The sequence below is a fragment of the Typopeltis vanoorti genome, chromosome 10 (assembly GCF_054136105.1).
Source record: "Typopeltis vanoorti isolate ZY-2024b chromosome 10, IOZ_Tvanoo_1.0, whole genome shotgun sequence".
NCBI classification, from domain to species: domain Eukaryota; kingdom Metazoa; phylum Arthropoda; class Arachnida; order Uropygi; family Thelyphonidae; genus Typopeltis; species Typopeltis vanoorti.
Window position 1 is genome coordinate 12,807,561 of NC_143558.1, and position 16,174 is coordinate 12,823,734.

Below are 16,174 nucleotides of genomic sequence, written 5' to 3' on the forward strand. Positions count from 1 at the left end.
CATCCCATTCACACAGATTTTCTTCATTCAGATGACGGGATAAAGAGTCAAGAACTCAGTTCATCTCCCAGTTCTTTTAAGAATTTAAGAACAGTAGGATTTGCACCTAAAGCCTGTTGATAGGTTGGAGCAGATATGGTAATCACTCGGCCAACTAGGAGTGCAAAAGTTGCATGAGGAATAGAAGATGCAGTCCAGGAAAGTGACCAGCATAATAAGGAAGATACAACTATAAGGAAGACCCAGTGGAATTGTTTAATTATCATTTTATTGAGGTATTTCATCCTGGAAAAGTATGTTTTATTAGTAGAGGGATGGGGAGAGTTCAAGGTTTAGAAGTGCATGAGGAGAATGGGTTTAGAATTCCAGATAATCTGGATGTCAATAAAGCAGCAGGACAGGTTGGGATTTCACCACATGTTAAGAGAATGTGCTAAGAAACCAACAGCTCTGTTAACTTGGCTTTTTAATGAGTCTGGCTATGGGAAAAGTGTCCAAGAAGTGAAAGTGAGTAAGATAGTGCCACTGAATAAGGAATATAGTAGATCAGAGCTATCAAACTATAGAGCAGTTTGTAATTGTTTTGTAGTTGCTAAGATTTTGGAGAAAGTAGTTTGAATTTGTAAACACATTGGAAAGATGAGATAATTTTATCTGTGAAGGTCAGCATGGATTTTTTAAAATGTGGTCTTGTTTCAGTAATCAATTCTCTTTTATAATAAAGTAACAGATGTCTGCTTGATAAGCAAATATTTAAGTTACAGCATATGGGTTTACATATCAGATTAGTGAACTGAACTTGAGATTGGCTGTTTGATAGAAACTAGAAAATTGTATACAAGGGAGTGGTATCAAGGAAGCAGAAGATTACAAGTGGGGTTCCACAGGAATCAGTGCTTGGACCTCTACTGTTTAACCTTTATATCAATGACACTGTCAGTGGATTGCAGATGATCTGAAGATATTAGTATAGGTTATTAGTAGAGGGGGAGTTGTTGCCCTTCAGAAGGATTTTAATAAGATGGATAGATGAGCAAATGAACAGAAATATCAACTTAATGCAAATAAATGTAAGGTCTTGACATTTGAGATTCACCAATGGAAGCTGTAAACTTTATTGGTAACTATACTATAGGAAGTGGAGGAAACCAGTGATCTTGGGATGATGCTCAACAGAAATTTGAAGTTTAAGGGACATATTGCAAAGTTCTCAGGGCTTCCACTATCTACTGAGCACATACTCAGGTGGCAGATAGGAGGAAACATGATTACCATCCATTGGATATCAGGCCAGTTTTGAATATAATGAATAAAGAGCCATGGACCAGTGGCTTTGGGACTGGCAATCCTGTGTGAAAATATTGCCATTAACCAATCCACAGTGGGCTAGCATGGTGAATTATGGCGAAATTTTTCAAGATGAATCAAGAAGGAATAAAATAGCCCTCATTTATTGTTATTATTATTATTACATGACACCTCCAAGGAGTCCAAAGACTCATCGAGGGATTTCCCAGAGGCCAGACTGTTACTACCTAAGGCAACAGGCAGTTAAACCCTGGGTAACCAGATCACACTGCAATTTGAAACTAGACCTTGGAACTTTAAACTATAACATTCTGAGCAGTGAAGCATAGCTAACTGAACTAACTGAAGAGCTAAAGTGACTAAAATGGGACATTCTTGGACTTTGTGAAGTTAGATGTAATGGTGAAGAAATTCTTCAATTAAAAAATGAAGACATACTGTATTATGGAGGCCAAGATAAGAAAAGAATCAGTGAATTTGGAATAATGATTAACGAAAAATTCAAGAACAATATAATAGAATTTGACAGTATGTCTAATCAAATAGCAAGTATTGTTGCCCAAATCTCAAAAAGATACTCTCAAAATAATTCTTATCTGTATGGAAACATTTATTCCCTGTTCCACCCTAAGTGGTGTGCATCTAAATCTACCATAACTGGCTTGCATCCAAAACCACCTCGTATACTGCTTATACCAAAGCCTGGAATAGTTGCAAGCAAACTATCAACATATCAAAAACTGACTTAAAGAAAGCTAAACTATGGAAACTTGCACCCTGTCCAAATGACAGACATGCATTCTAGTCTCTAGCTAAAGCCATTGGTCACAACTTCTGCCCAGCACTGCTCCCACCACTGTTGATCTTAATGGCTCTGTTGCATCACCATCCACACAAAAGCCTATCTCCTGGCTTTCTACTTCTCCTACAACTTTTGTACTGCTGATTTTGCTAAATGTCTCCCAATTATCACTCACTCACTCACTCACACACACACACACACACACACACTACACTCAATGTCTAGTATGTCCTTTCACCAAAAAGAGATCAGAAGAATTTTGCTCAAATTGGATACCAAAAAGTCTCTAGGCCTTGATGGCATTCCTCCGATTGCCCTAAAGGTCTGTACTCTGTTCCAGAGCTGACTCCCATTCTGTGTCTTTTTAAACTCTCTTATTCCACTGTTGTCTACCCTGCAGTCTGGAAGTTAGCCCATAATCGATCTATCTAAAAATGGTGACAAATCTATACCCTCAAAATTCTGTCCAATTTCTCTTATTCCAGTTGTTTCCAAAGTAATGGAAGGAACATCAACAATCAATTGCTAAGCTATCTTGAAGATTCTCAGCAAATAAATGACCACCAGTATGGTTTCCATTGCTGTCAATCAACAGGTAATCTACTCATTTATGTTACCAATATCTGGACAAATATCATGGATGGAAAAGTTTTGTGAATCCTAAGTGCTTGCCCTTGATATCTCCTAGGATTGGCACAAAGGCATGTTAAGTAAACTCCTGCTATTTGGTTTGGTCTGTTCCCTCACCTGCAGTTGAATTGCCAGATTTTTGACTGGATGCTCTCACTTTGGGTGATGGCGGATGGTTCCTTATCTTGTAAGTATGCAACCCATGCAGGAGTCCCACAAGGTACTGTTCTCTCATCCCCCCCCATTCCTTTTACATATAAATGATCTACTCCAGCAGACTATCAATCCAATACATAGTTTTGTTGATGACAGCACATTGCATTCCTCTCTTCCATTTAACAAACCCATTAATGCACAAATCACCACAAAAAAATGTTATGGCATATCCATTTCTCTTGTGGTGATTTGTGCATTAATCACCACAAGAAAAATGGATATGCCAGAAATGATATAACATTTTTTGTGGTGATTTTTTGTTTGAATTAAACAAAATAAGCCAACAATACAATTAAAAATTTCACAAAATTATTAGTATTATTATTTTGTGACACTTTCAAGGAGTCCAAAGACTCACTGAGGGAGGGCACCTACTCTACAAATCTCTGTTTACACCACTTAATTCTCTAACTACAGCAACTGCAACTACCATCATCATCTACACCAATGGATGGTATGTTAGCAGAGCTGTGCGAGGAGAAGGGAGTGAAGTTTGTGGATGTATGGCATGTGTTTGAGGGAAGAATGAAATTATACAGGCATGATGGTTTGCATTTAAATGGCTTTGGAGTGAGTGTTTGGAGAAAGTGTTGCTGGATGAAAGTACAGTGTGTGGAAATATGGTGTGTGATGCGTGCAAGAGATCAGAAGAAAGAGATGAAGGGAAAAATCAGGAGGTTGGTATGTGAGAGATGAAGAGAGAATGGGAATGCAAGAGGAACAGGGAAATAGGGGGAGCTCGGATTGACAGGGAGACATGGCATAGGGGGAGTAGATGTTGAAAGCAGAAGTGAATGTGTGGTGGGGAAATCACAACCAACACATGGCTTGGATAGGCTGGCTATAGACCTAAAAATTAACTGTGTTTGTTTACAAATGCCAGAAGTATCAGAAATAAGGGGAATGAAATGGTTTCAGTGATTGAGTTTATTCGCCCCAAAATCATTGGAATAAGTGACACATATGTGAATAAAAATGATATAATGGGAATGGAAATGGAAGGAGACAGTATTTTTTGCAAGGATAGAAAGGGCAAGAAGGGGGGGGGTGCTGATGATAGCAGCGGAATTAAGTCCACATAAGGTAAACATGAAAGGGGAAATAGTGGCAATGGTTATGAGCCAGTGTGATGTAATGTGGAGGTTGAGAGGAAGATATATTTAGTTGGTTGTTGTTATAGTTCTGGGAATGTTGAGGGTGGTGATGAAGAAATGTATAACAATTTGGATTAGCGAACAAAGGAAGGGTAATTATTATGGGTGATTTTAATTATGGCAGTATAGATTGGAATAAAGAGATAGCATTTGGGAATAAGGAAAATTAATTTCTCCAGTTCATGAGAGACAACTATCTCAGGTAGCATGTAAAGGATCAAGAGTTCTAGATCTAATCGTTTCATCACAGGATGTGATTGTGAGAGGGAGGGTTCACACTTCCCTCCAATTAGTGAAAGTAATCATGAATTAATCATCTGTGTTTTTATGGCTAGTCATATGCAGATTTTTGTGAAAAAAGGATACATATGGAATTATAAGGCTGGTGATTATGACAAGCTTAGGAGACAGTTTGGAACTATAACATGGAATGAGGAGTTGAGAGGTAAGGAAATAAATGCTAATTGGGAACTGACAAAGAAATACATAGCAGCATCGATGTGTGAATGTATTCCGAAGGCCAAAAGGCTGAATAAGGTAGGTGTAAAATGGATGAATGTGGAGCTTAAGCTAACTTACTTATGTACTATAACAAGGTCACAAATACCTTGGATAGGGGAGATGCATATACAATAGTGTATTTGGATTTTATTATTATTATTATTATTCGTGGCACCTCCAAGGAGTCCGAAGACTCATTGTGGGAGGACACCTATTGTACAACTCTCCATCTCCACCACTACACTGAACCTCTACTACCAATCATCTACATCAGTGCCATCTACCGCCCACCACCAGAACTAGTATTTTTTGTCTGTAAATTGTTCTGAAGGGCCGATTTGTCTGTATGCAGATTGAAAAACCCGAGTTTCCAGGAGAAAAAACCCTGCTACCTCCGTATGAGATCGGCATATTTTGCAAAGGCTTTTGATAGACTGCAACACGACAAGCGCTTATATAAATTGAAACAGATGGGATTGGATAACAGACTTCTGAGTTGGATCAGTGACTGGCGGTCGGATAGGTATCAGAAAGTTATATATGAGGGTGTGGTACTTTGAAAGAGAAAGGTCACTAGTGGTGTGCTGCAGGGGTCAGCTTTGGGGCCATTGTTGTTTAAATTGTATGTTAATGATATTGGGTTGGGTTTGACTAGTGATATGCAGCTGTTTGCAGATGATGCAAAACTGGGAAGAACGATGCACAGTCAAGAGGATGTTATGGTCTTACAAGAGGACTTGAATAGATTGCATGAATGGACATGTAAGTGCTGTCAGTTCAATGTTGCAAAGTGTAAGGTTTTGAGATTTGGTAAGCAACAATGGTATGCAAAGTATACACTTGGTGGGGAAACTTTAATGGAAGTAGAGGAGATGAAAGATGAAAAGATCTAGGCGTAATGGTGGGCAAGGGCCTGAAATTCAGTGGCCACATTGCACAAGTTGTGAAGATATCACATCAGATAATGGCAATGATGTGGAGGGCCCTGACATGCAGATATAGAGAGGTTATGATACCATTGTATAAGGCCTTGATCAGGCCTCATATGGATTACTGTGCACAGATTTGGTCAACTGGTTTTCATGGTGAAGAGGATATGTTGGAAAGGATCCAGAGAAGATTCACAAAGGTGGTCAGTGATCTTTGGAATGTGGAGTATGAGGACAGATTGAGAGAATGTAAGTTGCAGAGCCTGGTGAATAGGAGGAAGGAAGTGGAGATATATAATTGAGACGTATAAGCTAGTCAGGGGTTATTATCGTGTCAACATGGAGGAGATTTTTCATAGAATGGGAGGGGGGGTAGGACAAGGGGGTCATCGCTGGAAACTGTATAAGGAGGGTGTGAGCAGAGGCGTGAGGAGTAGGTTCTTTGCATGGAGAGTGGTTGGTGAGTGGAATGCATTGCCTGAGTATGTTATGCTGTAGACACACTGAATCAGTTTAAGGCATGGTTGGATGAGCATTGTGTACAATAGTGTGTACCTCCCATGATGAGTCTCTGACTCCATGGAGGTCAAATGTTAATAATAATAACTACCCAACTGCTACCACCATCATCAGCCACACTAATGCCATCTATTGCCCATTGCCACCACCACTAGTATTTTTTGTCTGTAAATTTCGTGTATTCTAAAGGCTGATTTGTCTGTATGCCGAATGAAAACCCCAAGTTTCCAGGAGAAAAAACCCTGCTACCTCTGTATGAGATCAACTAACTCACTTTCAACTGAAAAATAACCATATAACCCATCATGATGAGAATCAAACTTAAAGCCTTTTCCAATTGAATAGTGCAACATAGTTATTCTTCCAATTGTGCTATGGAGGCACGTATAAAAAAAGGTGCTTAAAAAGAAAACAAAAGTCATGTCACTTAAAGGTAGAAATCATGTAAGATCAAAAATAGTCATAGAAATAAAACAATAGAACAGGTGACACAGTTGAGTTATTTAGGCTGCATAATAATGTATCTAAAAGATAAAGATATAGATGAAAAAATAAAGAACTTTCAAAAAATCTGTGGAACAATTAAAAAGACACCAAATGAAAAAAAAACAAGATGAGAAACTCAACTAAAATATTATAATTACCACTGCCACTCTATTATATAGTTCAGAAATATGGACTATTAAAAAGAAAGATGAAAGTAAACCACAAGCTGCAGAAATTAGATTTTTAAGAGTAATTGAAGGAAGCACAAAATTTGACCGTATGAGAAATATAGATATCAGAAGAGAGCTAGATATATACAAAGTAAATAAAAGGTCACGGAATGTAGAGTAAAATAGAAAGAGTATCTGTTTAGGAGGGAAAGATATTGGCTACCAAAAGAAGTGGATAAATATAAACCAAAGGGCCAGCTGCAAGATTGAAAGACCAGTGAACCGAAAACAGGCAAATGCCTAATCCTTGAGGAGAAGAAGATGACTTTCCTTTTGACTTACTGGCAAAATAAGTAATTATTTTGTTTTCATAGATTAGGATACATGTGAAAGAAGTGATTTAACTTGAATACATTAGTAAAAAAGTTAAGTTCTGTATTAGCTAAGTAAGAATTATTATAACACTAAATTTTCACAAGTAAATCCCAAGTGATATCTGATATTTGGCTGCACATTTTTGCCTAAAAATTGTGGAAAATTAAAAAAAAAAAAAAGTCATTAAATTATTATAAAAGATTGAATCTGAACAAAAGAATTACAGAAACTTACCCAAGTTGTGACCTTCACATAGCAGTTGCAAGAAACGGAACAGAGCACAAGTAAAGTCAGCATCATGCATATTTTTTTCTCCAGCTGTTCCTTCTGATCCCACTCCTAGACCTTCTGCCTTCTGTGTGCGTTCAAAAGCATCTAAATCTAGCACACTGAAAAAGAAAACATTTTAACATCATATTATTTTTTATTAAAATTCTATTGCATAAATTATTTTATTTATTAATATATCTGTGAATGATAAATGTTTGTTATGATTATGTAATATTATATTATTAGTTTTTGCAAAAGATTGACTTATGAGTGGTTGTTACAAGTCAAAAGTCAAAAATGTTAACAGTTGCTGTAGATATGTATTTAAATGTGTAAAAGAATATTGGACTGTGAATGAGAATGAAAGTATTACTGTGTGCGAGATATTTTTTTTTGCAACTTTTTTTCAGATAAAAAAGTGCGATTACTGAATACAGAGATTGCAGATGACAAGAATAATTCTGGCACAGTGAAAAAAGATGGAAGGAAGAATGGAATCAACTAATGCAATTTGGAAGATAGTAGATGCAAACTGGTGTGGATGAAGTGTGAAATGCTGAATGATGATCAAATGTCAATGATGACATTTGGCAACTGCAGAATCGAGAGGTTAGTATGGTAAAAAATGGAAGCTGGGTATTATTATGAACTGAGAGTTATGTAGCCATATATATATGCGTGTGTGTGACAAAATGGCAAGTTGTCACATAATTGAGGAAGATGGAGATTGATAATAGATGAGTAAGATGAAACAAAACTGGATGTAACAAATATCAGTAAGTTGTGTATTTCAAAATAGTTTTCCAGAAAAGGAAAATCATTACTTGTATATCATAATGTTCTGTTTTTAGCCAACTACCATTCAATTTTTTTTTTAGTGATATTGATTATACAGTTTGTTAAACAGTTTTCAGTTGTTTGCAGATGATACAATGTTGGAAGAAATTATAAGAAATGATGCTGTATCAAGTATGAAAAATTTAAATAAAGTTCATAAATAAAGTTCGTGCCACCTGGTTAGCTGAGTGGTTACATATCCACTCTCCAGCCAAAAGGCTGTGGGTTCGAATTCCGCATTGTGGGATCGAATCACAAACATTCATTAAAATGGATGTTTGTGATTGTCTGTGAAAATAGTGGTGATGGGCGGTAGATGGTGTTGGTGTAGTTGCGGTTCATTGTAGTTGGTGGATATGAGTGGTAGAGAAGTAATTCAAATAATTCAAAAAAATTTGTAAATTTAGTAAATGAATTTTTTCCTTCTTTTGGCATTGTTTATATCGTGAAGTGCTATTATTATTATTACGTGACACCTCCAGGGAGTCCAAAGACTCATCGAGGGAGGGCACCCACTCAACTCTCTGTCTCCAACTCGTGGTAAAGGTGGACATGTCTACAAAGAGATGTGCTTTGCATTATGGGAGATACTAAGACAAGGAGTGATAAGAGCTTGGTCCACCTTTACCACAAGTTGCCTCAGTCCTGAAGATACTTCAGACGCAAACTTTGTTTGCTTACACTTGGATAAAGGATTAAACTAAATTTATTATAGCCTAACCAAGTGGAAAAAAAACTTCCAACATCTTTCTCTAAATCCAGAGTAATTTAATAATAAGGTGAGACACCTTTTGGCAACTCATATAGGTAAATATGACTTTTCCATTGCTTCCACCTTAGTATCACCAGCTCTGGGTCTGGCTCCCACTGATAGACCTCAATAAAGGTTGAAACCAGTCTGGGTAGTGGCCCTTTCCTTAATGCATGGCATTATACATGTCCGCAAGGAGATGTGCTTTGCATTATGGGAGATACTAAGACAAGGAGTAATAAGAGTTTGGTCCACCTTTACCACGAGTTGCCTCAGTCCTGAAGATACTTCAGGTGCAAACTTTGTTTGCTTACACTTGGATAAAGGATTAAACTAAATTTATCTATATTCAGCATTCGATCTTTGCTTCCCAAATTTTAAAACCTTATATTTTGTGACATTAAACTGATATTCCTACACACTTGCCCATTCAGATAGTCTATTTAGGTCCTCTTGCAAAACTGCAACTTCTGCTCTACTTCTTATGACACTCACCAACTTTGCATCATCTGCAAATAGCTGTATATCACCATTTAAGCCCTTTCCGATGTCATTTATATACAAATAACAATAGCCACAAAACTGACCCCCTTGGGTAAGCCACTGGTGACTTTCCTCTTCTAGGATATCAATTCCCCATACATAACCTGCTGATACACAACCTATCAGACTGCCAATCTCCATTACAGTGCACTAATCTATTATCCAACTCCATCTGTTACAATTTAACAACTACTTTGTCATGTGGCAATCTATCAAAAGCCTTTGCAAAATCTAAATATATTAATGTATAAGCATCCCTCTTGTCCAATGTATTCATCGCCTTGTTATAATAAGTAAGCAGAATGCTAAAACACAACTCTTCCTTTAGCAAACCCATTAAAGAGAATTCTACTACTGTCAACCAAGTTCTAAATGCTTTCTTCAGTAGCTTCTCCAACACCTCCACTACAACTCCAGACAAGCAGATTGGCCTATAATTCGAAACCATTGTCTTATTACCCACTTTATGAGGTGAAACAATTTTTCCATTTCACACTCCTTTAGAACCTGAGCAAATTTAAGACTCATGTTAAAAATTTAAGTTAAAGTTGCTGTTAACTCCCTGGAACATGTCCTCAAGACATGCAGCAATATACTATCAAGTCCCATGGCCTTATTGACATCAACTTTACTTAGTTCCTCATATACTTCATGCTCACTCACCATCATTGATTCCTCCCCATTCCCACTGCTCTCAAGTTCTGCATTATGTTACAATCACAAGGATGGAATACTTTAATTAACTGCTCATTAAACACTTCCACTATATGGTGTTTATTATTCTTCCATTATTAATGGGAGAATAATAAACACTGGCCAAGTGGTTAGCGTATCTACTTTCCAGCCAAAAGGCTGCAGGTTCAAATCCTGCCATAGGCATGGATGTTTGTGATTTTCTGTGAAAATACTAGTGGTGGTGGTGGTGGGTGGTAGATGGTGTTTGTGGTGGATGATGATGATGGTAGTTGCAGTTTGCTGTAGTTGGCAGATTGAGTGGTGGAGAAGAGTTGTAGAGTAAGTACCCTCCCTCGATGAGTCTTTGGACTACCTGGAGATGTCCACTGAGCAACATCATCAACAACATCGCTTCCCTCTTCAGTCATCCATTTTACACCTACCTTATTTAATCTCCTGATCTTTGGAATACACTCAGTCATTGCCTCTGCCAGACAGTTCCTGAGTAGAGACCAAGCAGCATTGATTTCCTTACCATGCAATTCCTCATTACATGATAGCACTGCAAGCCACCTCCTGAGCTTGCCATAATCACCTGCCTATAGTTCCAGATATAACCCTTTCTCACAAAATTGCTGATATTGTTGGCCACCACCCAAGTGATCACTTCATGGTCATTTTCACCAACTGGAGGAAAATGTGATACTTCATTTACAACAATATCTTCTGTTGAGTTAATCAAATCTAAGCTCATTGATCCCAGTGTAGCCTCTGTTATGTACTGCTTAAAGTAGTTATCTCTTAAAAATTCAAGAAATTTATTCTCTTTTGTTCCTGCTTTGGGCAAATGAACTCTACCAACACTATAATTTTATTCCCCTTGTTTCGAATACTTGTCATTCATAAACATACACAGTGTGCCGGTTAAGTAACGAGATTGATTTTTTACAAGACAGCCCTTTGAATAAAAGTAACAGGGACATGTTTACAAAGATGTTAATAGTTCTGACAGCTAATGTGTGCTGTAATCGCATGTTCAAGTTTCATGATGCAGCAGTTTTCATGTGGCAACTGTTGAAGTAAGAGTGTGAGTGGAGTAGGTCAGAAGTTGCATCATGGAACAAAGAGCTGTGATAAAATTATACTGTAAATTAGGAAAAACTGCTACAGAAGTGTATTAAGATCTAAAAAACATTTACAGCAATGATTGTCTGAGCTGTGCACAGGTGTTCCACTGATTTACAACATTTTAAAGAGGGAAAGGAGTCCCTAGAGGATGAACTATACTGTGGATAGGCAGTTTCTGCATGGACAAATGAAAATGTGATGAAAGCTAGGGAAATTGTTGCCCATGACACAGGTGAATAACCAATAGGCTACTTGCTGTACAGCTTTGTCAAGATGGAAGATTTGTGCCACACATGCTGATACACGAATAATGCCTGCCTGGTTGGCCGAGTGGTTAGTGTATCTGCTCTCCAGCCAAAAGGGCATGGGTTTGAATCCCGCTGTGGGCATGGGTGTTTGTGATTGTCTGTGAAAATACCAGTGTGGTGGCCGGCGGTAGATGGCGTTGGTGTAGATGATGAATGTAGTTGTAGTTGGTGGATTGAGTGGTGGAAATGGAGAGTTGTGGAGTAGGTGTCCTCCCTCGATGAGTCTTTGGACTCCCAGGAGGCATCACATAATAATAATAATAATGAACAAAGAGCGCATCACTGGGTTGCATGTTGTCAAAATTTCATCCATGCAGTTGATCAAGACTGTGATGTGTTGCAAACTGAAAACACCAGTGATGAAAGCTGGTGTTTTCAGTTTGATCCAGAAACAAAACACCAGAGCACGAAACGGTGTGGAATGTCTTCTCCCTGACAAAAGAAAGTCAGGTTGCATAAATAACATGTCAAGACAATGATAATTTTTTTTTGATGCTGCTGAAATTATCCAGCATGAACTGGTTCCTGAGGGCACGACAGTAAACGGTCAGTATTATTAAGGAGTAATGCAACATCTGTATGCTCACATGCAATGTGTTAGGAATGAATTGTTCCACAACAATTAGTTTCTGTTGCATGACAATGCACCTGTGCACTGCATGTGAAACAATTTCTGGCTTCAAAGTTGATCTGCATGATTGAACATCCCCTCATTCACCAGATTTGACTCTCACAGACTATTTCCTCTTTCCAAAGATGAAGTGTGCCTTGAAAGGAAGCACTTCAGTGATATGTGAAAGTGGTGTAGAGAACATGGAAGATGTGAACAATAGTGGGAAAAATATGAATGAGAGCATGAAAGCAATGGCTCAAGGTAAAGTGGATGATGAGTTGACAGTAAGGAGTGAAATAGCACACTTACACAATGTCCCTTTCAGAACCAAATATGGGCCATAAACTGGAAACGTGATTGCTATATGGTACATTAGGAGGGAGAACGAAACAAAAAGTGAATGGGAAAAGTATGAAAGTGAAATAAACTAGGAGTAAGAAGGTATTGTATGGAGATTCAGCGATAAGTGTACTTAATGAGAAGGTGATGAAAGTATGTTTCCCAGGTGCAAAGATCAAGGATATTAGTAAAGCTGTTAGTTTGCAGAGAGGAGAAGTGAAAGCACAGAATAGATTATGCAATGCTGAAAGCAGTTTCAAAAGTTTCAAATCCAGATGGGTTGGTAATGACATTACACAAGAGTAACTGTGAGTCTAAGGCAGTGTTGAAATACATGCTCATAAAATGCTAGAAGAATGAAAAATATATAAAAGGAGTTTTTGACATTGGTCAGCTCAACTTGGCCAGAAATTAGAGGCATCAGTGAGATCTGATTGACAGAAAACACTGTAGTTAGAGAGATGGAATGCAAAAGTTATTGCATTTTGATGGTGATATTGTGTTTGCTGTTGATAACTGAAGAACCTTAACAAAGAAAATTAGAAGTTAAAGTGATGCAAAATAGATTCCAATAGGACAAAATATATTCTTGATTGTTGCTCCAGGTGAGGAGGGTTCACAGGAAGATGTGGATGCCATGCATCGGCATATTAGCACAATGAGTGCAGACTAAGCAATTATTATGGGGGGACCTCAACTATTATTATTATTATTATCATCATCTGGCCTCCATGGAGTCAGGACTCATCATGGGAGGTACACACTATTCCAGAAAATAGTCATCCAACAGTGCCTTAAACTGATTCAATGTGTCTGCATTCACAACCAACACACTCAGCCAATGCATTCTACTTACCAACCACTCTCCTCACACCCTCCTTATATAGTTTCAAACCATGGCCACTTGTTCAACCCTCTCCCCCTTCTCCCATTCTATGAAAAATCTCTTCCATGTCAACCTGATAACAACCCTCACTAGCTTATATATCTCAATCATATCCCTCCCCCCCTCCATCTTCCTCCTATTCATGAGGCTTTGCAACTTACATTCTCTCAATTTGTCCTCGTACTCCACATTCCAAAGACCACCTTTGTGAATCTTCTCTGGATCCTTTCGAACATATTCTCATCACCATGAAAGTCAACGACAAAATTTGTGCACAATAATCCATTAAGGCCTGATCAAGGTCTTATACAATGGCATCAAAACCTCTTTATTTCTGCATGTCAGAGCCTGTGCATCATTGCCATTATCCAATGTGACATCTTCACAACTTGTGCATTGTGGCCCCTGAATTTCAGGTCCTTGTCCACTATCACTCCTAGATCTCTCATCTCCTCTACTTCCTTTAAAGTTTTCCCACCGAGTGTATACTTTGAATCCTATCATTGCTTACCAAATCTCAAAACCTTACACTTTGCAGCAATGAACTGATAGTTCCACTTACCTGCTCATTTATGCATTTTTACAAGTCCTCCTGTAAAGCCATAACATCGGCTTGATTGCGCTCTCCCCAATTTTGCATCATCTGCAACTACATATCACTAGTTAAACTGGTTGTAGGAAATTGATGAAACTAAGAATAAAGTGGGATAATAACCTCCCTATTTTACATAAACAAGTAAAATAGGGAGGTTATTATCCCACTTTATAAGGCTATGATTCAGCTTCATTTTTTCTACTGATAAGAGATTTAGTTACCTGAGGGATTAAAAGGTAGTAGAGATAATTCAAAGACAAGTTTCCAAGCTGATGATAATAATTATTATTATTATTATGCAAGACCTCCAGGGAGTCCAAAGACTCATCGAGGGAGGGCACCCACTCTGCAACTCTCCGTCTCCACCACTCAAATTCACCAACTGCAATGAACTGCAACTGCACCAATGCCATCTACCATCAACCACCACTAATATTTTCACAGACAATCACAAACATCCACAGCCAAGGCAGTATTTGAACCTGCAGTCTTTTGGCTTGTGAGCAGATACACTAACCACTCAGCCAACCAGGCAGGCAAAGTCTGTGGAAAGTTCCCAAAGTTAGGGTGAAAGTGCAGGATTGGTTCAGTGCCATGGCATGTACAACTGCAAGGACTAGAAGTTGATAGTGCATGGGAGGTAGTTAAGAAGTGCTTGCATGAAGCAATGGCTGACTGTATACCTAGAGTCCGAATAATAAATCAAGTAGGGGTTAAATGGATGAATAACATCATTAAGCTTGAGTTGCAAAAAAAGAAACAACTATGGAGGGAATTTAAGGAGAAGGGTGACTGGCAGGCACATGAACGGTATAAAGCACAGGCCAGAAGGGTGACGAGTGTGGTAAGAAAAGCAAAAAAGGATTACGAAAGAACATTGGCCATGCAGGCTAAAGAGAATCCTAAACAGTTTTTTAGATATGTAGCAAGTAAAAGGAAAAATGTACATGGCAGATTGATTTTAAAGAATGCCGATGGTAGGGAGGTAACTGAATCAGTTGAGATAGTTGAGTTACTGAGTGAGCACTTTGCAAAAGTATATCATCCAGGTGGTGACATTGCAGAAACGAATAAACCAGTAGATTATACGGGAATTGTGGTTAATGAAGTGGAGGTGAGTAGTCTATTGCATAACCTCAATGTCAATACATCTGTGGGATTGGATGGTATACCAGCTCGTGTTGTACGAGAAGCAGCTAAAGAATTGTCAGTACCCTTGACCATTTTGTTTAATTTGAGTCTCGGGTCTGGGTTAGTCCCGAGCGGGTGGGAAGAAGGGAAAATAGTTCCACTGCATAAAGGTGGTTCCAAGACTGCTGTAGTAAATTACCGACCGATTAGCATATCAGGAATCATTGTCAAGGTCTTAGAGAAAATAGTCAAGAGGAAAATACAAGATTGGATAGAAGAAAATGGGATACTGTATCGGGGACAGCATGGTTTTGTGAAGGGTAGGTCATGCCTCAGTAACTTGCTCACGTATTATAACACAGTGATGGCTGAACTGGATAAGGGTAATGGGTTTACGGTGATTCTACTGGACCTTGCCAAGGCCTTTGACAGGATTCCACATGGAATTCTAATCAGTAAATTGCAGCATATGGGAATGGACATAGGGTTGGTGAGATGGGTAGGAGGGTGGTTGACGGAGAGATATCAGAGAGTGGTTTACTCGGGAGTAGAGTCCACAAGACAGCCTGTGACTAGTGGTGTGCCACAAGGATCTGTTCTTGGACCACTGCTGTTTAATTTGTTCATAAATGATATAGGAAATGATCTGAGAGGAACAGTTCATTTGTTTGCGGATGATGCGAAGTTGGGTAGGGCAATAGTGAATGCAGATGACGTCAAAATTTTGGAGGGTGATTTGGATATATTGGAGGTCTGGGCTAAGGAGAATGGATGTCAGTTTAATGTGGCAAAATGTAAGGTTATGCATTTTGGGGTGAAAAGATTGGCGGCAGTTTACTGCATTGGTGGAACCGTGCTCCAGGAAATTGATGAGGCACGAGATTTAGGAGTGTTGGTAGATAAGGAATTGAAATTTAGGGGACACATTGCAAAAGTGACCAAAACAGCTCATCAAATCACTTGGTTGCTGAAGAATACGATGACAAGCAGAGACAAGCAGGTTATTGT

General features: G+C 38.5%; 1 protein-coding gene across 3 annotated transcripts in view; it reads right to left on the reverse strand.

Moving 5' to 3' along the window:
- The window catches only part of RyR (Ryanodine receptor), a 1,703,288-nt gene that overhangs the window by 351,387 nt on the left and 1,335,727 nt on the right, over positions 1-16,174 (reverse strand). For all 3 annotated transcript variants that reach the window (XM_090399345.1, XM_090399347.1, XM_090399344.1), the window contains exon 91: positions 7,325-7,479. In XM_090399345.1, coding sequence (XP_090255471.1) covers positions 7,325-7,479 — 155 coding nt within the window. The remainder of the gene's footprint in view (positions 1-7,324; positions 7,480-16,174) is intronic.